The sequence below is a fragment of the Thyridium curvatum genome, assembly GCF_004353045.1.
Source record: "Thyridium curvatum strain D216 chromosome Unknown NODE_77_length_194619_cov_74.347017, whole genome shotgun sequence".
NCBI lineage: Eukaryota > Fungi > Ascomycota > Sordariomycetes > Thyridiales > Thyridiaceae > Thyridium > Thyridium curvatum.
Window position 1 is genome coordinate 171009 of NW_022156832.1, and position 23611 is coordinate 194619.

General features: G+C 54.9%; 10 protein-coding genes across 10 annotated transcripts; 8 read left to right on the forward strand and 2 right to left on the reverse strand.

Annotated features, from left to right (window-relative positions):
- Window positions 1-221: 221 nt before the first annotated feature.
- Window positions 222-2811, forward strand: E0L32_010037 (uncharacterized protein; the record flags this gene model as incomplete). Its single annotated transcript, XM_031132611.1, has 6 exons — window positions 222-1220; window positions 1283-1399; window positions 1608-1644; window positions 1769-2141; window positions 2205-2539; window positions 2609-2811. The coding sequence occupies 6 exons, from the start codon at window positions 222-224 to the stop codon at window positions 2809-2811; spliced, it is 2064 nt and encodes a 687-aa protein (XP_030990261.1).
- Window positions 2812-3266: 455 nt separating this feature from the next.
- On the forward strand, window positions 3267-6148 carry E0L32_010038 (uncharacterized protein; the record flags this gene model as incomplete). The annotated part of the gene is made up of 6 exons (XM_031132612.1): window positions 3267-3490; window positions 3544-4725; window positions 4788-5258; window positions 5321-5556; window positions 5638-5841; window positions 5892-6148. 6 exons carry the CDS (start codon window positions 3267-3269, stop codon window positions 6146-6148), a joined length of 2574 nt encoding a protein of 857 aa, XP_030990262.1.
- Window positions 6149-6188: 40 nt separating this feature from the next.
- On the reverse strand, window positions 6189-7616 carry E0L32_010039 (uncharacterized protein; the record flags this gene model as incomplete). Its single annotated transcript, XM_031132613.1, has 3 exons — window positions 6189-6619; window positions 6685-6958; window positions 7020-7616. 3 exons carry the CDS (start codon window positions 7614-7616, stop codon window positions 6189-6191), a joined length of 1302 nt encoding a protein of 433 aa, XP_030990263.1.
- A 623-nt stretch (window positions 7617-8239) lies between these two features.
- On the forward strand, window positions 8240-10283 carry E0L32_010040 (uncharacterized protein; the record flags this gene model as incomplete). The annotated part of the gene is made up of 5 exons (XM_031132614.1): window positions 8240-8785; window positions 8852-9742; window positions 9798-9963; window positions 10016-10132; window positions 10195-10283. The coding sequence occupies 5 exons, from the start codon at window positions 8240-8242 to the stop codon at window positions 10281-10283; spliced, it is 1809 nt and encodes a 602-aa protein (XP_030990264.1).
- A 478-nt stretch (window positions 10284-10761) lies between these two features.
- Window positions 10762-12987, reverse strand: E0L32_010041 (uncharacterized protein; the record flags this gene model as incomplete). Its single annotated transcript, XM_031132615.1, has 8 exons — window positions 10762-11232; window positions 11291-12020; window positions 12202-12232; window positions 12292-12466; window positions 12519-12570; window positions 12625-12662; window positions 12719-12757; window positions 12826-12987. The coding sequence occupies 8 exons, from the start codon at window positions 12985-12987 to the stop codon at window positions 10762-10764; spliced, it is 1698 nt and encodes a 565-aa protein (XP_030990265.1).
- An 825-nt stretch (window positions 12988-13812) lies between these two features.
- E0L32_010042 (uncharacterized protein) lies at window positions 13813-15875 on the forward strand (the record flags this gene model as incomplete). The annotated part of the gene is made up of 6 exons (XM_031132616.1): window positions 13813-13934; window positions 13990-14329; window positions 14387-14607; window positions 14661-14882; window positions 14936-15207; window positions 15259-15875. 6 exons carry the CDS (start codon window positions 13813-13815, stop codon window positions 15873-15875), a joined length of 1794 nt encoding a protein of 597 aa, XP_030990266.1.
- Window positions 15876-16113: 238 nt separating this feature from the next.
- E0L32_010043 (uncharacterized protein) lies at window positions 16114-16814 on the forward strand (the record flags this gene model as incomplete). Its single annotated transcript, XM_031132617.1, has 3 exons — window positions 16114-16353; window positions 16428-16511; window positions 16563-16814. The coding sequence occupies 3 exons, from the start codon at window positions 16114-16116 to the stop codon at window positions 16812-16814; spliced, it is 576 nt and encodes a 191-aa protein (XP_030990267.1).
- Window positions 16815-17646: 832 nt separating this feature from the next.
- On the forward strand, window positions 17647-18646 carry E0L32_010044 (uncharacterized protein; the record flags this gene model as incomplete). Its single annotated transcript, XM_031132619.1, has 3 exons — window positions 17647-17838; window positions 17916-18093; window positions 18135-18646. The coding sequence occupies 3 exons, from the start codon at window positions 17647-17649 to the stop codon at window positions 18644-18646; spliced, it is 882 nt and encodes a 293-aa protein (XP_030990268.1).
- A 634-nt stretch (window positions 18647-19280) lies between these two features.
- E0L32_010045 (uncharacterized protein) lies at window positions 19281-20419 on the forward strand (the record flags this gene model as incomplete). The annotated part of the gene is made up of 3 exons (XM_031132620.1): window positions 19281-19433; window positions 19507-19705; window positions 19812-20419. The coding sequence occupies 3 exons, from the start codon at window positions 19281-19283 to the stop codon at window positions 20417-20419; spliced, it is 960 nt and encodes a 319-aa protein (XP_030990269.1).
- Window positions 20420-21843: 1424 nt separating this feature from the next.
- Window positions 21844-22889, forward strand: E0L32_010046 (uncharacterized protein; the record flags this gene model as incomplete). The annotated part of the gene is made up of 2 exons (XM_031132621.1): window positions 21844-22246; window positions 22333-22889. The coding sequence occupies 2 exons, from the start codon at window positions 21844-21846 to the stop codon at window positions 22887-22889; spliced, it is 960 nt and encodes a 319-aa protein (XP_030990270.1).
- Window positions 22890-23611: the final 722 nt, after the last annotated feature.

Below are 23611 nucleotides of genomic sequence, written 5' to 3' on the forward strand. Positions count from 1 at the left end.
CGCAGATGTGAACCGCTTATAGCAAGTGTGCCAGGAGCGGCCCCGCTACCGCCATTAGGGATCCGAACGGCTCAACCACCCGCAGATGCAAGGGCGGGATATTCCCGCACCCATGCATAGAAGCTGGGATATGAGCTATTCCCATGTGAATAAAGCTGGCTGGAATTATTTGACAATGCCTTTTCGATGATAGTGGTCCTTCCTTGATCAGCTGATTAGTCATGGCTAAATCGGAGAGCCTGCGCACCAAGGCATACGTCGTGGCCGAGACAGGTGCGCCTTTCATATTGCAAGATGTGTTTCTAGACGAGATGCAGCCGAGCGAAGTCCTTGTCGAGATCTTGTACACGGGCATCTGTCACACCGACATTGTGGTCCAGCAGGGCGGCATGCCCATCGGCGGGTACCCGTGCGTCCTGGGACACGAAGGTGTCGGAATGGTCAAACAGGTCGGCGCCGACGTAGCGAATACATCCTTACGACCAGGGGACACCGTACTGCTCTCGTTTCACACCTGCCGTGATTGCAGGGCCTGCAAGGATGGACGTTTGGGAAGTTGCCCCCACATGACGGCTACAAACTTCATCAATACGGCGCGCAGGGGGCCAGGCGCGAAGTCGCCTATCTCTCTCCCAGACGGCACACCAGTGCATGGCCAGTTCTTCGGCCAGTCGTCGCTTGGCAAGCATGCTGTCGTGGCGGAGCACTCCGTGATCAAGATCGATGCCCGACCCGAGGACTTGCAGTTCCTCGCTCCGCTCTCATGCGGCTATCTTACCGGAGCCGGCACCGTCATCAACGTTTTGCGTCCGCAGAGTCACACGAGGCTCGCCGTGCTAGGTATGGGCGCCGTCGGCCTGGCGGCGATGCTGGCAGCCAAAGCCGTCGGCGTCCAAGAGATCATTGCCGTCGACATTGTCGATGCGAAGCTCAGACTGGCTTCGGCACTGGGAGCTACGCATACACTGAACTCTAAGGGGGTCACAGAGCTCAGTTCGGGCATCCGGTCGATATTCCATGACGGCGTTGACCAGATCATCGACACCACGGGAGTCGCGGCTCTTCTACAACAATCATTTAATGCTCTTGCACATGAAGGCACATTAGCTCTGGTGGGCGTACCCAACCCGGCTGCCACCCTCCAGGTCAATGCCTTGGATTGGCTACTATCTTGCAAGAGGCTTATTGGGGTGATTGAGGGCAGCGCGAACCCGCGGGAGGTATGATACGCCGCACACCGCGAGATGATGTATGAGGGAAGCGTACTAACCTATCTGCTCAGTTGATCCCCAAGCTAGTGAAACTATTCCAGGAAGGAAAGTTCCCTGTTGACAAGATCGGCAAAGTCTATCCTGCCCAGAATCTGGATGAAGCAATTGCGGATCTCAAGTCCGGAGCTGTAAGTGTCCAGCCGAGCAGACGCATAACCCTGTGAACCGATATGATCAACCTATCACAAGTTCCCCTCCGTGAGTGTCCTTGTGCTGACAATGTGTGCTCTCAGGTGATCAAGCCCATTCTGTCCTGGGAAACGCTGTGATCGGTTGGGAGAAGCTTACTTGGTAGTGATGATCGCCGGTGGTCCGTGGGGACGCTTGCGGATGTAGTTCCGCAAGCGCAACTTGAAGTCCACCAGTGGCGGATGTAGATCCGTTATTAGTCGCAACCTGCGGGGCGGGGACCAGGATGTCCCCAGAAGCGTTGAGTTGGTCGTTGCGGACTACCTACCTGTATGCGTTCAAACTCTGCTTAGCATAATATCAATCAGATGGACGAGATTCTGTTTGCCCTCTGTTGACCTGGCGAGGACATGCCGAGCTAGTAAACAGCCCTACCAACCAAATGGCCACCCCCTCCGCCAGCATCGCCGTCAGAGCAGCTGGCCTGCTTCAAGGCAGAGTCTCCATTATCACCGGGGCCTCAAACGGACTCGGACGAGCGACCGCCCTTGCGTTCATGAATCAAGGTGCGTCTGTCGTTTGCGCAGACCTCAAACCTTCTCAGCGGGACGAGCAGGCCACCCACAAACTCATCCGAGAGCAGGGAGGAAAGGCCATCTTTGTGCAGACCGATGTTGCGGATGAACAAAGTGTCCAGAGCTTGATATCACAGGCAGTGAAGGAGTTCGGAAGGCTTGATGTGTAAGTCTCCCAAGGCAACTGCATATTGGGGGGCTTCTTGGACTGACGCGCAATCTTTTCCAGCATGATGAATAATGCAGGCATCGCGTTCGAAGCAGCTCAGCCCCGACCGATCTGGGAGACCGCCGTGGATGAGTTTGACGCAGTCTGCCGCGTCAACTTGCGAGGAACATTCCTGGGCTGCAAGTATGCCGGCGCACAGATGCTTCGCCAGCCCCGGATCGAAGGCTACGCCAAGGCTGGAACCATCATCAATGTCGGCTCTGTCCTCGGCCTCCTTGGACTCGCAGGAGCACCGGCGTACTCTGCTACCAAGGGTGCAGTAGTAGCACTGACGAGAGCTGCTGCTATGGATTTTGGTCCTCATCATATCCACTGCAACTCGATTCTTCCCGGCTGTAAGCTATACCACGACTAGTATTCCGCGAACCGACAGAGCTGGACTAACACTTGACCTCATTGGCTAGATACACGGACAGCGATGATCTCGAGCATGACAGACGGTGGAGAGACTGAAAGCCACTTTGCGCAATGCCACCCACTCAAGAGGCTTGGAGAGCCAGACGAGATTGCCAATGCTGCTGTCTTCCTGGCCAGCGACTTGTCGAAAGGCATTACTGGCGTTAATTTGTCCGTCGATGGAGGGTTGCATGCGCAGCTGAGATTCTAGAAGACTCTTCAAGTCTTTGTATCAAGTGCCTATAAGTTAGTTTCTGTAGATATCCGTATTAAACTGGATCGCTTCACAGCTCCAGGGCTGTACACGCAGTGATCAGTCAGAGGCAGCAGTCCTGTTCAAGACTTTAGTGATGTTTGACTTCCCCACAACACTAGGCAATACCGAGAGATTGGTTTGCTAGCGGCCACCTCCGGGGCGCCTTAGCGTGCTAGTGCCCCAAAATTTCCCCAACAAGCCCCCACGGGCGGGGGAATCTGGAATCCAGTCCCTGCCCGTCTGTCCGTCTTTTAACGCAACCTGCCCTGCTCAATTACCAACTCCTCCCTTCTCACCTCTCATCCGATTATATACCTGCACATTCCAAACTATACAGTCTCGGCCTTGTAGACCAAAAGTAAGACCCTGGAGATTGCAACCCTCTATACACGGCTACAATCGGCCACGCAATGGCGCAGATGGCGCCGCCCTCGCCCAGATCCACAGACAACTCGCCTGAGCCTGAAGGCGGACCCCGAAAACGGCGTCGCACAGCGATTGCCTGTGAAGAATGTCGCGAACGGAAGAGAAAGTGCGACGGTGTTAAACCTGTCTGTGGGGCCTGCACGAGGCGCTCATCGTCGGTCTGCTCCTGGAACGAGGATCGGAATAGTAAAGGATGGTGGAGCAACAGGTCTGAATCGATGATGTTGAACATCCCTGAGCAATATGCTGACATGTGAGTAGCTATGTGGAGAGCTTAAAGGCACGCATTAACGAGCTGGAAACGGCAGAGGCTCAGAGCCTGCCTCATGGCTCGCTGGAGCAGGCCACTCCGTCAAGTGTGCTGCCAGCCTTTTCTGGCCACCATCCAGCACACCTCCCTCAAGTGGTCGAGTCCATTGCAGAAGGCTCGATGTCTCAGAGCGCCTCTAGCTACTATGCCACAGTCCATGAAAGGCCAGGTTCCACGCTTGAGTCTCGAACCGCCAATTTTGAGCCCACTACGCTTGCATTGCGGCCCCCTGTTGCGTATAACGCAGCTGCTGGGACTGGTCCTGCTCCTGGTCTCACTGAGGGTAACGACAGTGTTGGTGATTCTTCCGGCGATGACAGCGAGACAGAAATGGACGCGATGGGTGTCCTAGGTTCTGTTGACGGCACCGACAAAGCACGCACCCGCCGACCCTCGGACTACTTTGGGCCATCGAGCACGATTGGCCTACTGGGAAAGGCGCGCCGTGCGATGTCAAAGAAGCGGTGCCATCACGGCCATTCGTCTAGCAGAGCAGATGAAATGTGCCAGGAATGCCAGGCAGCATCTACTTCATCTCCCTCTCGCTCCTTGGGCTCCCATGGAGCAGCAAGCAAGGCCAAGGACTCAGCCAAGGCATTTGGCTTTGTGATCCCTCCACGATCCGAAGCTGACAGCCTAGTAGAAAGCTATTGGGTTGGCTGCCATTCATTGTATCCTTTTCTACACAAGCCTTCCTTCATCAACAGATACATTCAACTGTGGAATGGGAAAAGCGAGTCTCAGAAGAAGAGTTATTACGCCAACCTTGATGGCACCGGGTTTTACTGCATGCTGAACGTCGTCTTCGCCCTCGGGGCGCTACTTAACCCGGACATTGATGAGAGGACACGCGAAAGCGTCAGCCGCTCGTTCTTCGACCGCTCAAAGCAGCTACTAGACCTGGACCGGCTCGGTCACGGTAGCCCAGCTCTGGTTCAGACCCTCCTGCTTATGGGCCAGTATCTGCAGAGCACCGACATGTCGAGCTCTTGCTGGAATATCGTTGGCCTGGCGATTCGGGTTGCCCAATGTATTGGATTGCACCATGAGCCGAAACAGTCCCGCAAAAGGGTCGACCAGGTCGAGACTGAAATGCGCCGTCGAACCTGGACAGGATGTGTTCTGCTGGACCGGTGAGTGGAAAACATGATGCAAGGCCTGTACCAGTCTGATGTTGCTAACACCCCTGACCTAGCGTGCTTTCTCTAACATATGGACGCCCTTTGATGATTCATCCAGTGATGTCACGGAACCAGCTGGTGCTTCCTTTGGCAGCCGACGATGAGTATTTGACCTACCATCCGGACCCTCCAGGGAAGCAACCAGAAGGCCAGACCAGCCACATTGAGTGTTACATTCAATCTATAAAACTCCAGGAGATTCTCGGACAGGTACTTGCGTCGTTCTATTATGGGGGCGAATCTGAAAACGACAAGAAAGACCTTGAAGCCTCCGATTCCGGCCCGAGTGGCACTGTGACCCCGGTCAGGGAACGAGGCGTCAAGGACTCGGATCTGCAAAGACTGCTCAACGTTGACAAATTACTAATGTCCTGGCACAAGGATCTTCCTCCACACCTGAGGGTAGATGCGTACAGCGATGATGGGCTTCCAGAGTCCAGGTTGACAAAGTGTTTCCGTCGACAAGCCACTGTGCTCAAAGCGAGGTATTTCCTGTCTAGCTAGCCATGCGTAATGTCCCAGTGGCCGTTGCTGACCTGATTGTTAGATATCTGCATGTCCGCCTCATGATGCTCAGGCCGGTTCTGTATACTCTTTGCGATCTGTCAGGGGACAGTAACGACGCCACTGAAAGCGATTCCATCGAGTTTATCATGCGACATGGGATGTTAGTCCGTCTTGCAAACAGCTGCGTAAATGTTGCGAGAGAGCTTGTCCATCTCATTGCTGGAAATGTTCATACACATCCGGATTCGCTCCCACCGCCTTGGTACAGCGTCTTCTGTAAGTCAAATCTCAGACAAGGTCTTTTGCCGCCACTGAGTAGTATATGCTCTGTAGCTAATTGTGCCATGACCTACGTAGATATCTATAGCAGCGCTCTAGTCCTCCTCATCAGCCTCCTTTACTCATCAAAGCATATTGAATGCGCCGACGAGTCCGCGCTTCTTGCCGACTGGAAAAGCTCACTTGACTTTCTACGCATGTATCGAGAACGGCACCGCTCGGCACGGCGGTGCAGCAGAATGCTTGCTGTTTTGGAACAAGAGATTTCAAGCCACCAACAAGGTAAGCATCATCGGTGCGCCATCCTTGGTTGAATACTAACTCGAACATAGGTGCTTCAACTGGATCATTCACTGAGCAGATAGCCTTGTTCCCCGCTGAGCAAGTCAGCTTCGCTGGCGAATTCGGAACAACAGGCGCTAGCTCGGGCCAGTCAGTCTACAGCGACGACCCGAACGGTTTGCATCTCCTGGAGGACTTTGCCCGGCTTGACCAAGGGGGCTTCCCGTGGATGCAAAACTCCACCTCCGATATGAACTGGCTCTCGCTCGTTCCTTTTCTGGAAAATATGGAGGACACGAATTTCTGATCATGTATGTATGAGACTTCAGATATCTAAGATTGTAATACTATGCTTTGTTGCCTTCATTTAGCTCCTCATACAGTCTATCTTCCACACGCATCCAAAGGGCCGCAACCTGCGGGTCAGCAAATGGAAGCACCTGGGAACCGACCACCCCAGCGACGCCGTTCTCGCGATCGCACCACCAATGGACGTTGGACAGGCCCGACCAGTGGACAGTCCTGTCCGATCGGCCGGTAATGGCGGGGGAGATCATAAAGCTCAGCCCCCATCCTTGCGGCTCTCCGACGGGGCAGAGTGGGTAGAGCTCCTCGGCTGGGTAGACTAGATCGGGCTTGACTGCAGGCAGATATCGCCGCGCAAAGTCTGGGTCGTGCGGCAGCTGGTTGACGAACATGGCGTCGACTGTTTCGGGTTTGAGGATCGACATGCCGGTTAACGGTGATGTGCCGTTGTTGAGTAGCGCGCCGAGAACCTCTGTGAAAAGTCAGATTAGGTACCACACGACGAAGAAATTCAATCTCATAGCCAAGTGTTCCTACTGCTGAATTCGCGGGGGCTACCAAATAGGCCGGCACCTCCGCTGTGAAAGGTGTCTGGGTCGACTAACGGTCTACGCAACGGGTACTCGCGGGAAGATAGGTAGCCGCTCGCATCGCGCTGCCAGATGCCCATAAGCCTTTTCTTCGACTCCTCTGAGGGTAGCATCGATATTTCACTTGCCCCTAGGGGCTGGAAAATGTTTTGCTGCATGTAGTCATTGAGTTTCTGGCCCGTCAGGCGTGAGATCAGAATTCCGACCCAATCCATAGATGTCTACCAGGTCCGATATTAGCTACAAGTGGTCACAAAAGCGCAGAGAGAAGAGATTAGATACCCCATATTCGAACCTCTCCCCAGGTTGATTGACGAGAGGCTGGTGCATATCTGCCTCGAGGCCCGAGAACTCGTCAAACTCGGGTTGGTGGTTCCGGAGACGATAAGAACGCAGTTTCGGGTTGAGAAAGGAATACCCAAAACCAGCTGCGGTAGAGGTTAGCGATTTGAGACTTTCCATAAGCTTGGTTCCGCGGAGCGCACCTGTATGAGTGAGCAACATCCTCAACGTAATCCGTCGCGTCTTCTCCACAAGCGACCCATCTTCCTGCAGAACCTGGACGCCTCGAAGCTCAGGACAGACAGCCTCAACCTGATTTGCATCATCAAGTGAGATTCGACCTTGCTCAACGAGCTGGATGCACGCAATGGCCGTGACCAGCTTCGTGCAAGAAGCCAGCCAGTAGCAGTCCTTCTCTCCCTGAGAATCCCTCGCTCCCACAGAGTGACTTGCAAGTTCTACAACTTCATGGCCAGCTTTGCCTAGCAACACGACGCTTGCGCAGGGTAAGCCGTTGTCGGCATCCGCACAGGCATCATCCACCAGCTTGTGAATATCTGCGATCGCCTTCGGGGATACTCTTCTCGAGCTTGCCATGTTGTGTTTCGTACACTCCCAGCGGCAGGACAACCTCACAAAGCATCATCGCAAAATCATTTATCCACAGACTCCTTTCGGCCTCTTGTATAATATCACCTCCGTGGCCGAATCCAAACCCGCAACTCCCGTCGGGGCGCGGGCTGTTCCCCGCAAAATTCGTGGTGAAAGTCCGGTTCGGATTTGTTCCCGAGTGGTGGCAATGCTGCGGCTCCAGATCCGCAACCCTCTTGAAGCTTGAGGCAAACAACTTAGTTGTACACTAGGACAAGCCAACTTGGTCGTGTCCCCGCTTTACCCCAAATTTTCCATACCCGAGAGAGTTGCCCAAGCAAAGGATTCCAACGGTTCTCATTGGCCGTGAGGGCCGGTCGGCTTTGTCCCCTCCAGCTCACCGGAACCCGGGAGTCAAGCCCGGCAAGTGATTGGTGTGTGTGTGACCACCTCGCGTTTGTCCGAGACAAAGAGAGAAAGACAGACCTCAAAATATCCCTTGTGTCTGGGGATCTTGCTCTCAACTCGCTCTATCGGTGGACTGGATCGCCCCCCAACATCCGCGACTCCCTGCCCCAACTCCCACCTAGATCGTGTCCCCGAGACGCGCGCGCACCGCGAGAGAGATTATGGCAGAGCAAGTTGACGTGCTCATCTGCGGCAGCGGCTCGGCCGGCCTCTGCGCCGCCGTGTGGTTCGCCCGCTGCGGCGTCAGCTACAAGATCCTCGACCGCCGGGCGGGCCCTCTCGTCAACGGCCAGGCGGACGGCGTGCAGTGCCGCACGGTCGAGATCTTTGAGAGCTTCGGCATCTCGGAGCCGCTGCTCAGGGAGGCGTATCACGTGCTCGAGATCGCGTTCTGGGCCGCCGAGGGCGGCGACAAGGGCAGCGACAAGGATGGCGTCGCGGGAATCAGGCGGACGCACTACGCGCCTGACCTTGAGAAGGGGTTGAGCCACCAGCCGCACGTGATTTTGAACCAGGCGCGGATCAACGGGTTGATGATCGAGGAGATTGAGAGAGTGGGAGGGGGAATGAATGTCGAGTATGGCGTCGAGGTCAAGGGGGTCGAGGTTGAGAGCGCGACAGCCGGCGATCTCAGTGCGTACAGTTGCACGACTAAGGGTGTGGGCGCTGATGGGGCGGAGAAGACCTACCGTTCCAAGTATGTGCTGGTAAGTCACAAGTCTTCCGCCGACGTCTAGACACCAATGCAAGGGGTGCTAACGGGATTTGTGGAGGCATGCGATGGCGCTCACAGCGCAGTCCGTAAGTCCCTCGGCTTCAAGATGGTCGGCGACAGCAGCGATTCGATATGGGGAGTCATGGACGTGTACCCCCGGACAGACTTCCCCGACATCCGCAAAAAGGCAGTCTTGCATGCCCCAGGCGGCAACCTGATGATCATCCCGCGCGAGGGCGACTCGATGGTGCGGTTCTACATGGAGCTCAAGAACGCGGCGGTCAAGGACGTGACGCTGGAAGGGCTGAAGAAGCAAGCGAGCCAGATTTTCAAGCCGTACTCTATGGAGATCGTAGAGACCGTCTGGTGGTCGGCCTACCTCATCGGTCAGCGGCTGGCTGACAACTTCACCAAGGACAACCGCGTCTTCCTCACAGGAGATGCCTGCCACACGCATTCGCCCAAGGCCGGACAGGGCATGAACGTCAGTCTCCAGGATGGGTACAACATAGGATGGAAGCTTTCGGCTGTTCTCCGAGGACAGGCCACGCCCGAGATTCTTGACACGTATGTATTGGAGAGGCAGAAGACGGCGTCTGACCTCATCGAATTTGACCGCACTTTCACCAATTACTTCTCCTCGTCGTACCGCCAGAAGCATGGGATCACCGCGGAGCAGTTCAAGGACCACTTTGTCAAGTCGGGCCGGTATACCGCCGGCCAAGGCACGCACTATGCTCCATCAACGCTTGTGTCACCAGACGAGGAGGCCAAGGAGTTGGCTTCCGGGCTTGTTGTAGGCATGCGGTTCCCCAGTGCCCAGGTTGTGAGGTTCAGCGATGCAAAGGCCGTTCAGCTGGTGAGGTCTTTGCCGGCGGACTCAAGGTGGCACGTGCTTGTATTCTCAGGTGACCTTCTCGACCCTTCTGTAGCGACCAAGGTGGCTCAGGTGAGAGATACCGTCCTTCTGCAGAGTCGATCGAAAGCTAACACATACCCTCCAGCTGTCACACGTCCTGGACAACACGATTAGGCGATACACGCCGACTGCGCAAGACCCGGACAGCGTGATACAAGCTCTTCTTGTGTATTCGTCCAAGCGCTTGGCAGTGGAGCAGGATCGGATACCCAAGGTTTTCACTCCTGTCACAGGCAAATGGGGCATTATGAGTAAGTCGCCGCCAGCCGCACAGATTACCAGGAGCTATGCTGACCCTCACAGACCTCCACAAAGTCTTCGCTGATGACGAGAGCTATAACTCGGGACATGGACATGCGTACGAGACATACGGGATTGACCCAAAGAAGGGATGTTGGGTTGTCGTTCGGCCTGATCACTGTAAGTTCCATCGGCATTGACTACATTAGTGCCCGCCGACCGTTTGCTCATAATATGGCCAGATATTTCCAGAATCGGGTCCCTCAATCGCCCAGACGGCATTTCGCAATTCTTTGACGGTTTCTTGATTCGGAGCAACGGTGACTCATGACCAATGACTTGTGTAAACTGTCCAACGAGGCTTTGAGGTCTGACATAGCACATCGCCGCACGCCAGATATATGTCAGAACCCCGAGACGTTCGCACGAGGTATTGGCTACAGGCGACGTCTTTTAGTGGGAGAAATAGATACATGCCAGGATGCCATCTATTTAAAGGGTCATCATGCAAGGGTTTCGGCACATCCAGGGCAGGGGTATCTCTCGCATGGACAAAGACAAGAGCAGTCTCAGCCAAAATAACATGCAGTCGTAGTGGGAGATAAGATAAAATCGACAACGCTAGTGGTCATTGGGTATCTAGCGCTACTACCAGAGTGTCGCTATGTCTAGTAATGGAGGAGTGGATGGATTGTGTGGAAGTATTGTACATGCTCCTCGCCCTTCCCCGAATTCCCGTGATCTTGTACAGAGCGATGCGCGATAGCAAGCTTGTGCATACAGCCTTGCAAGCTTGTCGCAGAACAACCTCAGACCTTGATCTGCTCGTTCTCGACAGATCGCTCCTCGGCCGCAGTAGGTGTCATGTCAGACATCTCGACCGGCACAGGCTTCTTGCTCTTCTTGCTCTTCTTCCTCCTCCTCCTCTCCTTCTTGGCGAGTTTCTTCCAACCCATGCCAAAGGCAGTGAGCATAGCCAGTGCAGCGAGAACTGCACAGATGTAGAACACCCGATCAAGACTGTACGAGTAGGCAAAGAGAACGCCTGCCAAGTCTTTGGGATCCACGATCTTTCGGAAGCGCGTTGCACCAGCCGCGGTGACTGTTGCAGGATCTACGTTGGGCGCGTATTTGGTAATCCCCGATCGGAGGCCAGTGTCGAAGATGACGTTGAACACAGCGAGGAAAATGGTTGGGCCAATGTACTGGGCCCAGACAATAAATGCGGTGGCGGCAGTGAGCTCTTCTGCATTCGTGACGTTTTGGACGGCCATCAGGGGCTATAAAGCAAGTCAGAGAGGGTGCTGTAATTCAAGGTAAAGATGTGCTTCCTCTTACCATCATAAAGCCTACTCCTCGACCAAGGCCCGTGATGATCATGAACCCAACCCAGTGGCCAGTCGGAGTGTCTGGCTTGAGGAGCCCAAACAGACCAGTGCCAATGGCAGCGAGAAACCCCGAAAATATGGAAAACGGGGGGATGTAGCGGACAAGCCCCACTGTGAAAGGGTCAGCGATTTCAGCGCAGAAGCAAATGCCGGTGAAATCAGCCTTACGGAGATAGCTGCTGATGCCGACTCCCAACATCTGAGGGAGGACCATGCCCAGAACATAGACTCCACTGGTGATGGCTTCCACACCCTTGACTGCTTGAAAGTAAACCGGTATAAAGTAAGCCGTTACCAGCAGATTCGACATGACGAAGGTATAGTTGGCTCCGCTTGCCCAGATAACCTGACGCTTGATAACGGGAAAGGGCAGGAGTCCATCATTGCCCTGGTGGTAGTTCCAGATGAACCAGAGAATGAACGTAGCTCCGGATCCACAAAATAAGCCGATGACTTGAGATGACTTCCAGGCAAAGCCGTGCCCTCCGAATTGCAATGCAAGGAGCAGCTGAATGACAGCCGGTGCAAAGAGGACAAATCCGACCAGATCCAGATGGCGATGGAGCTGACGGAGCACTACCAGAGGCTTTTCCTTCTCGATCTGCTCTGGGATGTGCATCAAGGCCAGTGGTATCGCAACCAGGCAACCAAGGGGTAAGTTGATATAGAAGCCTACCAGACTAGGTATCAGTCAATCGGATCAAAGGAAAATGGGGGAAGGGTCTTTTTACACCAGCGCCAGGTGTAGCCAGTCGTGAAGGCACCTCCAATTACTGGCCCAAGAGCCACACCCAGCTGGGAGACTAGTGTCATCTGTCAGCGAGAGCTTCAGAAATGCTCAGAGGCAGATGGGTTACTCACTGGACATCATGATTCCAGTTGGCACTGGCAACTATTGTTAGCCGATCTTTCACCATTGTGATGTATAGCTCTGAGTGGAGTGTAGCTCACTAGGCCGTTTCTCCATGGGCAACGAGCTGGCAATGATGGAGATTGCACCATTGATCAGACCCGAAGCACCGATACTAGCGATGGCTCGGGCGATAATGAGCATGGCAGAGGTCTGGGCGGCACCACAGAGCGCCGATCCGATTTCGAAGACCGCGAAAAAGGAGATGAACGACCACTGTGCCTGTTAGGCGGTGCTGCTTTGTCTTGCGGTTTGAATATAGGCTTACTTTGAGACTGAAGTGTTGATATACCTTTCCGGTCAGCGGCTGGAGGACAGCACTGCGAGAACCGCGTCAGTACAATCTGGATTACAATGAGAGTTGATGTCCATACCTTCCAAGCTGGTATGCACTGCCATACCAACCGAGATCCTGCCTATTGTCAGCATGGTGGGCTATTGGCCTGCTGGTGCTTCTGCTCTACTGACATGAAGGGAGTGGAATTCGTCAGTAATTTTCGGAATGGCCTTTAAGAGATTGTCAGCGTGACAAGTTTATATAGAGACACTCAGGTGTCTTCCTGATCCCAGCATACCGTGGAGACAATGGAGGTATCAAGCATGACGAGGAACGCTGCCATGGTCAGACTGGCCAGCATCATGTACAGTCGGGCGCCTGAGGCAGCTTCGATCTTGGTGCCATTTGATGACTCGACCATCTCTGCTTGGCCCTGGGTCGCATCTCGTGTTTCCTCCATTCTTTGCTTGCCTCTCAGAAGATTTGTTGACGAATGTGACACTTGAGGGCGGGTTTGTGACGCCAGGACGCGTACTCTGCAAACAATCTTGGCCCCTCTCCAGCTTGCGCTTGAAAGAGTTTCTTGAAGTGGATATGTCCAAGAGGACGACGAAACTGAGAAGATGGGGTGAAAGGCCGGTGATAGGGATGGAGATGTGAAGGACGCGTTCTCTTTGAACAAGGGGGTTTTTTTTTTTGGAGGAGGAGGCAGGCACAGGACTCGAGGTTAAGTAACTGTTGCAGCAGGTGCGACGGAGGGGCTTGGGACGAAATCAAAGAAAGATATCAAATGTTTATCAAGTGTCACAACCTGGCCAACATCTGAAATCAATGCGAACGCTAGGATAGCAGACCTGATAGCTCTGTACACCTGCTCATGCCGAGCGTCCAGGCAATTCTCCTTTTGGCCTGCACAGAGCTGTTTGTCTCGGTGTGTGCATGCTGCTGGCCCTCTTACACCACATTGTGCTGACACAGCCGGGGCCGGGAAAATTCTTAGCTCCGGCCCCGGCGCATCAATGATTTGAACCTTGATTATTCCGGTCCTTTGCTGACACGATGTGCTCCATACAATTCCATCAAGCCCTTCCCATTCACACTCAATAGCGACCTAGCATCTGTCAAGCAGGATCCGGGCATCTAGGATTCTCCGGCCCAGTCCTTCAGACTCTCGCTGAATGCACAGTGTCTCCCAAATCAGGCCGCCGGGCCGCAGGACAAACCGGTCAAAATCAGCCTGCTAGCTGTAGTCTCCCAGACTCGTGTTTACTCATACCACTAGACAATGGATGCACGTATCGATCACACACCCCTATCGGCCCGGGAACAGGGCGGAAAGGCTTGTACAAACTGCGCCCGAGTCAAATGCAAATGCATCGTGCGCGCAGATGGCCACGGCTGCGAGAGGTCAGCATTAACACAGGTCCACTGTCTTTCTTGTGCCATACTGACCTTACCGCAGATGCCACCGCTTGAACAAGCCTTGTGTGCCCTCGTCGCCAGCAAGAAAGCGCGGCCCCAAGCGCAACACCGCATCGCGCTCGGCCCGGCTGGAGAAGAAGCTCGATGATCTCGTTTCCTTCTTGCAGAGCGGCAAGGCCCTATCTGGCTCCAGTGCAGCTGCAAAAGGCACCCTAGAGTCTGAAGACGATGAGGTCCAGGATGACGCAGACACGTCTCCGACCCTGACGGAGAACACTCGTGTTGGTCCTCTATCTGCCAATCTCAACAACGTTTACGCCGATGAGCCCAATCCCGAGGAAGCAGAGAGCTGCCTACACACCTTTCGCGAGGAGATGATGGTGAGCTCTTTAATAGTGTTTGACCGTTGGGGCCAATCATTAACGCCTTTTCTCTAGCCCATACTTCCATACATTTACATCGAGCCCGACCAGTCAGCTGCGGAACTCCGCCAGAGGTATCCTTTCCTCTGGTTGAACATCATGAGCGTGGCCTCCCAGTCTCCAAGGATACGAAACTCTCTGGCAAGCCAGGCGAGAGGGATTATTTTTGAGAAGATCGTCAGCGACGGCGTGCGCTCTGTTGACATGCTCCTTGGGGTCCTTACATATCTCTGTTGGTTAGTGCCGCAACCTGTGATCCGCTCCTTGACCGAAGCTGACCTTGGCCCAGGGTTCATCTGTTTCCCATGGATAAATACTTTGCCTCGATGACCTCTCAGATCGCAATATCCTTAATCTTTGATCTAGGCCTGCAGGCGCCGCCTCCCGAGCATCCCCATAAGGTCGGACAGCACATAAAGGCAAAGGGGTTTGGACCCTGTCAGGTCATTCGTAAAGAGCGAACTGATGAAGATCGACGAGCCGTCCTGGGTGCCTTCGTGATCACCTCAATGTCAGTCCAGTCAGCCTGGAAACCGGGACTTCGGTTACTCACAACCCTCGCAGGACTTCCCACTCATTCAGGTCAGCCGATGGCCTTCGGTGGTCGCCTTACCTCGATGAGTGTCTGAACTACCTTGCTCGTACCAGCACTGTGCCTCAAGACCAGGACCTCATTGCGCAAGTCAGAACACAGTTAATGATCAATCAAGTCCGCTATTCTCACTCGAGCACCAGCGGTGTAGAGGTGCCGAAAGCCTACGTCGATGCACTCCAGACGCAGCTGGATAAGATGCTATCGACTGGCAATGGAGCAGGCAACGTATCTCAGGAGAATCGTGAGTGCCCATTTGTGGAGTTACAGAGGACATTCAGCTGACGACACACAGCTGCCATGCTTCGACTGTACCATTTCGCCGTTCTTATGATCCACGAGCCCATCCTCCTTAAGCCGGCGTCGTCAAGCAACGACCCAGATCTGGGACGGTTCCACGTCTACCAGCGATGCACCGACTCCATCAAATCTTGGCTCGAGATGTTCTTTTCGGTACCACGGGACCACTTACCCTACCTTCCCTGCAGCAACTATTGCCAGCTTTACTACGCAATGGGGTTCCTCTACAGGATCTCCACCCTCAAGGTGCCAGGCTGGGACCCGGCCACAAGCAAGAAGATGGTGGATCTGATGCCCACCCTGGATAAGGTCATCGACAACTTCGAGCGGGCCAAGGAGGAGGCCGCGCTTCGCTCGCCGGAGAGTGGCACGCACGAGATATTCTGGTTCGGGATACAAAAGTTCTTGGCCCTCAAGACGGTGTGGCAGTGCGAGATGGCTCAGCAGCCGCCCGGGGGAGAGGACGGACCGGCTCTGCCGGCGGCGGATATGGCCATGAGTGCGGCGGAAGGGAACTCCCCGCTTTTCTCGATGGATCCGACCTTGCTCCCGTTGGACTCTGCTTTGTTCCCGATGATGCCTAGCTTTTTTGACGATCTAAGTTGGCAGTAATCTATGATTCCCGTTCGTCGATCAGCAAACTTAGGATCCCATGCATTTGTTTAGTGTTTGAAGGTCTTGTAGAGTCACATCCAACTGCAGTCACAGGTCTTTTGGTTTATAATGATGAGTATGCCTCCCGTTGGCTTCTGTATGATTTAGACTTGGGATAGTTAGACCTTGACCATTGTCGGGTTACGAGCCTAGAAGCCATGCTTCGACAAGCCCATAGATTACATTTTCATTCAAAATGCAGAACAACATGCAAGCAAACAGACAGATCAAGTCATCTCGACATGTTTTACATACTGTCTTTACCAACTCACTTTTCCCCTCACCCTCCAGTGTTCAAGTCGACCATGACAACAAAGCTGCTGGCCCTGTCCTCAACTTCTTACCCAGTCGTTCAAGTAAGCTCAAGCTCACCCTTCTCATTGACAACACGGGAGCATGTGCTGATTCGTACCAGTGGCGTGCACAAGGACAGTCTGTGGTTTCCTATAATCACAGTTCCGGGTTGCGAGCCCTCTAGCCCTTCAACCAGCTTGCTAAAAGCATCTCCAGGCGTTCAACAACATCAAGCAATCTCTAATCTGCGGTGGGTACAATGCTCGCCGAGAACAGACTGCTGTCGTTGATGCACTCAAGGTCAATGACAAGATTGATGAGGAGACATTAATCCCTCAACTCACAGCATAGAGGGATCAGTTTGCTGAGAGGGTTCTCACATTGCTTCAGCACCCATATTACACTGGCAAAGGCGAGCATGCTGAGCTGCTTGACTCGCCCGGTCTGCGGTTCGTTGATGAAGATACCAGGAAGAAGAGGACACACATTGTCCTTGTCAAAGTCGCATCTGGTAGGACAACTTGGGGCGATGCCATCCAGAGAGTGCTTATCAACGCGGCGGCGTCCCAGGCGAGCTTGGATGAAGGAGTCACCCAGGGATAGGAGGCGGGCTTAAGAGCAGGGGGACCAGGTTCGGCCGGAGTAGGAAGGACAGAGAGTACCTGTGGATAGGCAATCAGCCATGGAGGAGTTACAGAGTCACAATTGCTAGCTGCTATTGTTAAATCAGTCACATTACCCATCTTGCTACGTGCAACCTACTTGCCTATCTCTCAATGGACCCATAGCTGAGTTACAGAAATCAGCACTCAATAGAGGCTTGGATAACTCATGATTGTTCTTCTTGTGATGCAGTATAAATATGTAATGCATTCCCCTCTTCCTGGGCGAAAGCTCGTTGACACATTCTGCACAGAGTACACTTAATCCAGGTGTCGGTGTGCTGTGTTCTTCATGTCCTTGAAGCACCTTGAAGCAACTAGCAGCAACTGGATCAATGAAGAATCTTCTTTTTCCCTTACTGTCCAAGCTTCTTCCATGGCATAAAGGCTTGAAGGCAGACCCTGTCATTTCAAAACAGCAAACATCCTGGTGGGCGCTTTGAACTCTGGACTCATCTTCGTTTCTCGACTCCTCGACTGAATACAAGCCCCACCTGCAAAAGGGGCAACAGTTTCTCACTTTCTCTCCAGCTGCGTTCTCACCAAGACTACTTCATCAAAACTAGATCGCGCTTGAGCGCGTCTTCGTCTCTCGTCACCCATCTCTGCCTGGCCGTTTCTTCCACAATCACCACCCTTCCCTGCTTGGCTGTTTCTTCCACAACCACGCCCCTAACAACTCAATTCTCCCCATCACCAACTCTCCCCATCGCCAACTCTCCCCATCGCCAACTCTCTCCATCACCAACACGCCCCATCACCATCTGGCAACCATGCCTAAAGCCCGGCGCGACACGATCAAGATGTTTGGCAGGCGTGAGAACAACGTCCTGCGCTATGCGATGGAGACGCATCAATTTAGCGACCTGAAGTTTGTTAGCCACGGCCATGAATTCCCTGTCCATAAACTGGTCGTCTGCCTCCAGTCGCCAGTGATCAACGCAGCAATGCATGAGGGCTTTGAGGTGAGTACACAATCAGCTGTAGTTGGGAGATTTGGGAAAAGGTCCCCCCCTGCTGACATGAATCCTCCCATTGTCAGGAGGCTGAGACCAATGTCATCAAGATGGACAGCTTCGACGTCGAGACAATCAAGCGCTTTGAGCAGTTCCTGTACACCGGCTGGTACGAAGGCTTTCCCGCGCCGATCGACGATGACAAGGAGGTTGGCGAGAACGACAAGGAGGTAGTCGAGAATGACAAGGAGGCAGGCGAGACAGGTGAGATGCCCTCATGATCCAATTTGCGACCGATGTCCCAGACCACCGCCTGACCATCTCAGGCACGATTGCCCCTCCCTCCACGCCCGAGGGCTCGGAGCCGGAGACCACGGTCCGCCCGTCCGTCTTCTTCGACGACGACGTCTTCCAGCACATCCTCGTCAACTCGATCGGAGACTACTACGGAGTCGACGAGCTCGTCTCCCTGTCGCGGGCCCGGATCGAGGCCATCCTCGAGGACCCGCAGCGCTACCTCGTCCACAGCCTGCCCGCCATGGCCGAGAAGGTCATGGAGGCCACCGGCGACCGCGAGCTGCTGGCCGTCATCTCCAAGGCCATGGCCAAGGACATCGCCGAGCTGCTGGCCTCTGGCAAGCTCGACGACCAGCCCCACCTCGTGCCTCCGTTTGCCCTCGAGGTCCTCTCCAAGAGCGTCACCAAGTACGAGGAGAGGCTCGCGTTCCACGAACGCCGGCAGGAGGCTTTCCTGTGCGAGATCGAGCAGCTCCGCAAGGAACGGGCGCTCTACCTGGGCGATCCTCACATGCCCTAAGCGAGAAGCCGAGGGCCTGGGAAGGGCCAAGTAGGACAAAGTACGTGTCTTGAAGAAGCAAGTACAGGTTGTAATCAAGGCCAGTGCTGTCAGCAGGGTTGCCTGTTACTAGAGTTTGTTTTCATGCTGGCGGGAGCCAGTTGGGGATTTCTGTGTTGAGAGGTGGAGGAACAGCATCGATGCATTCAATGTTGTCTGTTGAGCCATAGAAAGGAGCAGAGAATATCAAGAAACTCAGTCTTTTAAGTGCCTAGTAATTCTTCCTCTACCTGGTTTTTAGAGTGTCGACATGCCATGTTTGTATCTCTTCTATCTTGAACGGGATAAAGAGAAGTGATTGAGGAGGACCGAAATAGAGAGTGCCCGCACAAATCAGCTTGGTCTGTCAGGTCTGTGCGTCATCTTGCAAAGAAGAACTGGATGTTTATCAGGTTGTCTCTTTTAATCTTTGTACACCAGATCAAACCAAAGTGGGCCTTCTGCGTTGGGAGCTTCTTTGCGCCTGTCTCTATAGACTGCCCTTCAGAATCACTTGACGCGCACTTTTCTTCCACCTCGCGTTCAGGACCTCACCCTGACGGACAAACATCCACCAGAATCACATCTCACCTGTCCACCATCACCAGCGACAGCGATGAGCCCAGAAGAGGTTCTCCTCAAACTGCTCAATTCTGGCGGGCTGAGCGATCTCCAATTCTCGTGCAAGGACGTCAAGGTCAAGGTCCACAAGGCTATAGTCTGCATCCAGTCCCCTGTCATCCGCACGGCCCTCCAAGGCAACTTCAAGGTATGTGTGTGGGGACAAGAATCTGGGAGAGGCGAAGTACGGTTATGTTTTGCTGATGCTGTGTCCATTGCAGGAAGCTGCGAGTCGAGTCATCGATATGGACAGCTTTGACCCTGACGTTGTCCGGCGCTTCACCGAGTTTCTGTACACCGGAGACTATGAAGAGTTCCCAGCGCCTGACACGCCCAAGGCTGGCCCGGCTGCAGCGACCACCAAACCGGAGGGAGATGGAGAGGACCAAGACAAGGATAGCGCCAATGAGATCTCCTCCAGTGAGTCCTCGAGACTGCGCGCACTTTGGTTTTGATTTTGGTTTTGCAATTCTTTTTTTTTGGCCGTTATTACCCCGTGATCAAACCTGACAGACATTCTCTCCAGGCAACGAGTCTGTTGCGAGCGGCGACTCGTCCGACGCCGAACACATTGTCTCGCGGCACCTGCTCATGAACTCGATCGGCGACTACTACGCCGTCCAGGACCTGGTCGACCTCGCCAACGCCAAGACGCAGAGCCTGCTGTCCAACTCGGTCTTCTCGGTGAGCGCCCTGCTCTCGCTGGGCGAGACGGCGGTCAAGGTCACCGGAGACAAGGACGTCCTGGACATCATCGCCAAGGCCACGGGCCGCGTCCTGGCCCTCGCCGGCGACGCCGAGAGCGAAGTGGACATCGACGCCGACCCCGAGATCGACATCATGGCCCGCCACGAGGACCTCCTCTCGTACTTTGGCCTCCGCCTCCTCGCCTCCTGCCGCCGCGAGTACCGGATCCGCAAGGACAGCACTGATCACGAGCAGTGGGAGGATCGAAGGGCGATCCAGCAATACGAAAACAGGATCGCTATGCACGACCGGGCTGTCATGAACCTCCTGAACGCCAAGCAGTGCCGGAACCAGGGCTGCGACCCGCCGTACTCGTTCATGATCCACCCGCAGAAGGGCGAGGTCATCTGCCGACGCTGCCGATGGGTCTTTGATCTCTGTTGTTAGCGGGAATGGGTGATGCTTCACTGTGGTCTGCGTTGATATTATCTTGTTGAGTGCTTTGTGCTTTTTGTTATTAACAGACAATCATGATGGTCAGAGTTGTGGAGGGGGGTTCAGCAATAGGGGGCCGGGTATTCAATGCGGTCTGGGTGATTTATGGAGACTAGGGGCTACTTCAAGTGTGTTTCATGGTTCAATTGCAATGTCTTTTCAGAGCTCCTAATCCTTGCTCATATGCTCAATGTGAAATGCCTTGACCACTGCCTGCAGGAGTCTTGAGGATCAACAGATGTCGTCGTTCGTAGTCTGCTGGCTGGAGATCCACCTCGGTCCCGAATGACGGCAAGAGCCCCACTGATAGGGCAGATCACAGGCCCCACTCGGTCCCGGTTACAGCGGTTACAGGGGGTGTTTTCAGCAGGTCAGGTCGGAGGTTCGTCCGGCGAAGTGCCGACATCCAATGGGACATTTGTTCAGTGTTCCATGGCTCAATCTGCTCGAAAAAAAGAGTCGTCTTGCACGCTGCTCAAGTACACCTGGGTTGTCAGAGATCTCGGTACCTCTTTTCTAGCGCTATTGAAACTCTGATTCCTGTACTAAGCAGCCTGAAAAGCCATGATATGACGCTTAACCAGGGCTAGTGGGCTGATGTGGAGGATCTTGTAGCCACAGCATGCCATGCTGACAGCTCAAGCGCTCTGCCTTTAGCCTGGTCGGACTTCGGACCTTAAGCAAGCCTCCAGCTCACCCAAGCTCCCACCCAGGTAAGCGAGAAAAAAAGGAACCTTGACATTGACACTCGTACTCGTCGGCACCCGGCGTTTACAACACGCGCGTAAAAGCTGTCGGTGTCTCACGCATGATGAGATCGACAGGGTCTCCCGTAGTACCTGCCGGCGAGCTGGACGGAGCCTGCAGTTTCGCGCGTTGGACTTCCCCCAATATTTAGTCCGGCCTGCCGCACGACTGCACCTCCTCCCTCGACATTGAATGTCTACCTACCTAGGTACTCTCTCACACCTTCACACCTAATACACACACAGCATAGCAATCCCGACTGCAATTCCTTCCCGGGACAAGACTGGACACACACCCTGTCCTCTGTCCTGCAGCTACGACTGCCGTTACCGCCCTCAGTGATTCCCCGGTCCAGCCTATCCAAACCTCTGACATCTCCCTCACTCGCCCTCCATCACCTCCATCACCTCCATCCACACACCTCCTCCCGGTCCTCCGTTGACGACACTCCGTAAACTCAAGCAAACCTATTCGACATACTTGACCAATCCCATCCATCTCATACACCCCTACCTGCAGCTCCCATCAGCCTCGTCACACCTCTCTGTCCACCTCTTCATTAAAAACCCCTCCTATCGCCCACCCGCTGCTCCGACAGCCCCCTCCCTCCCTCCCTCCCTCTCCTCAGAATGTCCCCCTCACAACCGGGCCTCCCACGGCCACCCTTCAAGACGACCCCAGGCTCAGCAGCAGCATTCGCACGCACCCTGCCCCGACCGGCCGCCATGAGCGCGACCGCCATCTTCGCCACGGCCGCCCTCGCCGCCGGCGCCTACGCCCTGTACGTCCGGCGCTCCGCCGTGCAGGCCGAGGGCCTCGAGGGCAGGCCGCCCTTTGCCAGCTTCGGCTTCCGCTCCCTCAAGCTGCAGAGCGCCGACGTCGTCAACCACAACACCAAGCGCCTCGTCTTCGAGCTGCCCGACCCGGCCGTCAAGAGCGGCCTGACGCTGACGTCGGCCCTGCTGACCATCACCTTCCCCGGCGGGTCGTGGCTGCCCACCGTGCGGCCGTACACGCCCGTCAACGACCTGAGTACGTCCCCCCTGACTTCCTTGACCTCCTTTTCTCCTGTATGTAGTGAACCATGATTCTGACTTGATACCTACGGTGCAAAATAGACGACAAGGGCAAGCTAGAGTTCCTCATCAAGCACTACCCCAACGGCAAGGCCTCGACCTACCTCCATGCCCTCAAGCCGGGCGACGCCGTCACCTTCGCCCCGATCCCGGGCTACAAGTGGCGGGCCAACGAGCACGCGCACATCGCCCTCGTCGCCGGAGGGCAGGGCATAACCCCCTGCTACCAGCTCGCGCGCGGCATCCTCGCCGACGCCGCCGACCGCACCCGCGTCACGCTCGTCTGGGGCGTCAACACGGACGACGACATCGTCCTCGGCGCCGAGCTGTCGGACCTGGCCGCGCAGCACCCGGGCCGCCTCGACGTCGTCTACGTCGTGTCCAAGCCCGAGGCCGGGTCCATGCACGTGGCGGGCCACGTCACCAGGGAGGTGCTCGAGCGGGCGGGCGTCAAGAAGGGCGCCGGGGACGTGGCCAAGGTCTTTGTGTGCGGGCCCCCGGCCATGGAGAAGGTGCTCGTCGGCGGCAAGGGCCCCTTTGGCGGCGCGGGCATCCTGGCCGAGCTGGGCTACGGCAAGAAGGAGGTGCATCGGTTCTAGGGGCGGACGCGGGAGGAGAGTCTGCTGTTTACATTGATACACGGCCTGTACAGATATGGAGAATGGCTACAAGAGGCGGGGGTGTGAAGGCACAAGAACAAGAACAAGAAATGGCATTGAAGTCGCGGAGAGCTTATTAGACTACATCCATCACACTCCAGTCAGTCACACGATACATAATTGAGACAAGTTCAATATTGGCTTTAAAAAAAAACAATTGCCTGATAAGCTTCCCTTGGGTTGCGTTGTTCATGTCGTCAATTCTAGGTAAACATATCTCAAGCTAGCTTCATCATGATTTGTATCCGCATTGCACCACCGCCACTCTCGAATTAATCCCGCCCTCCCCTCCTCTTGTCCTTGGTGTCCGCCCCCAGGTAGTCGATCGGGTTGCGGCACAGCGGGCACGTGTTCTGGTTGCTCGACTGGAACCACTTGTACAGGCACGTCCGGTGGAACAGGTTCTTGCACGTCTGGCACCGCTTGTCGGGCATGCGCTTGTCCGACGAGATGATCGAGTAGCAGATGGCGCACTCGGTCTGGCCCTTGAGCGCGCCCACCACGTTGCGCCGGAAGGCCGTCAGCCCGTCGATGATGCTGCCGTTCTGTTGTTTTGTGTGTGTCAATCTCATTGTCAGCCCCCCTTCGCTACTACTGCCAAACTACTCCTACTAAAGGGGGAAAAAAAAAGGGGGGGGGGGGGGGGGGGGGGGGGGTGTAAA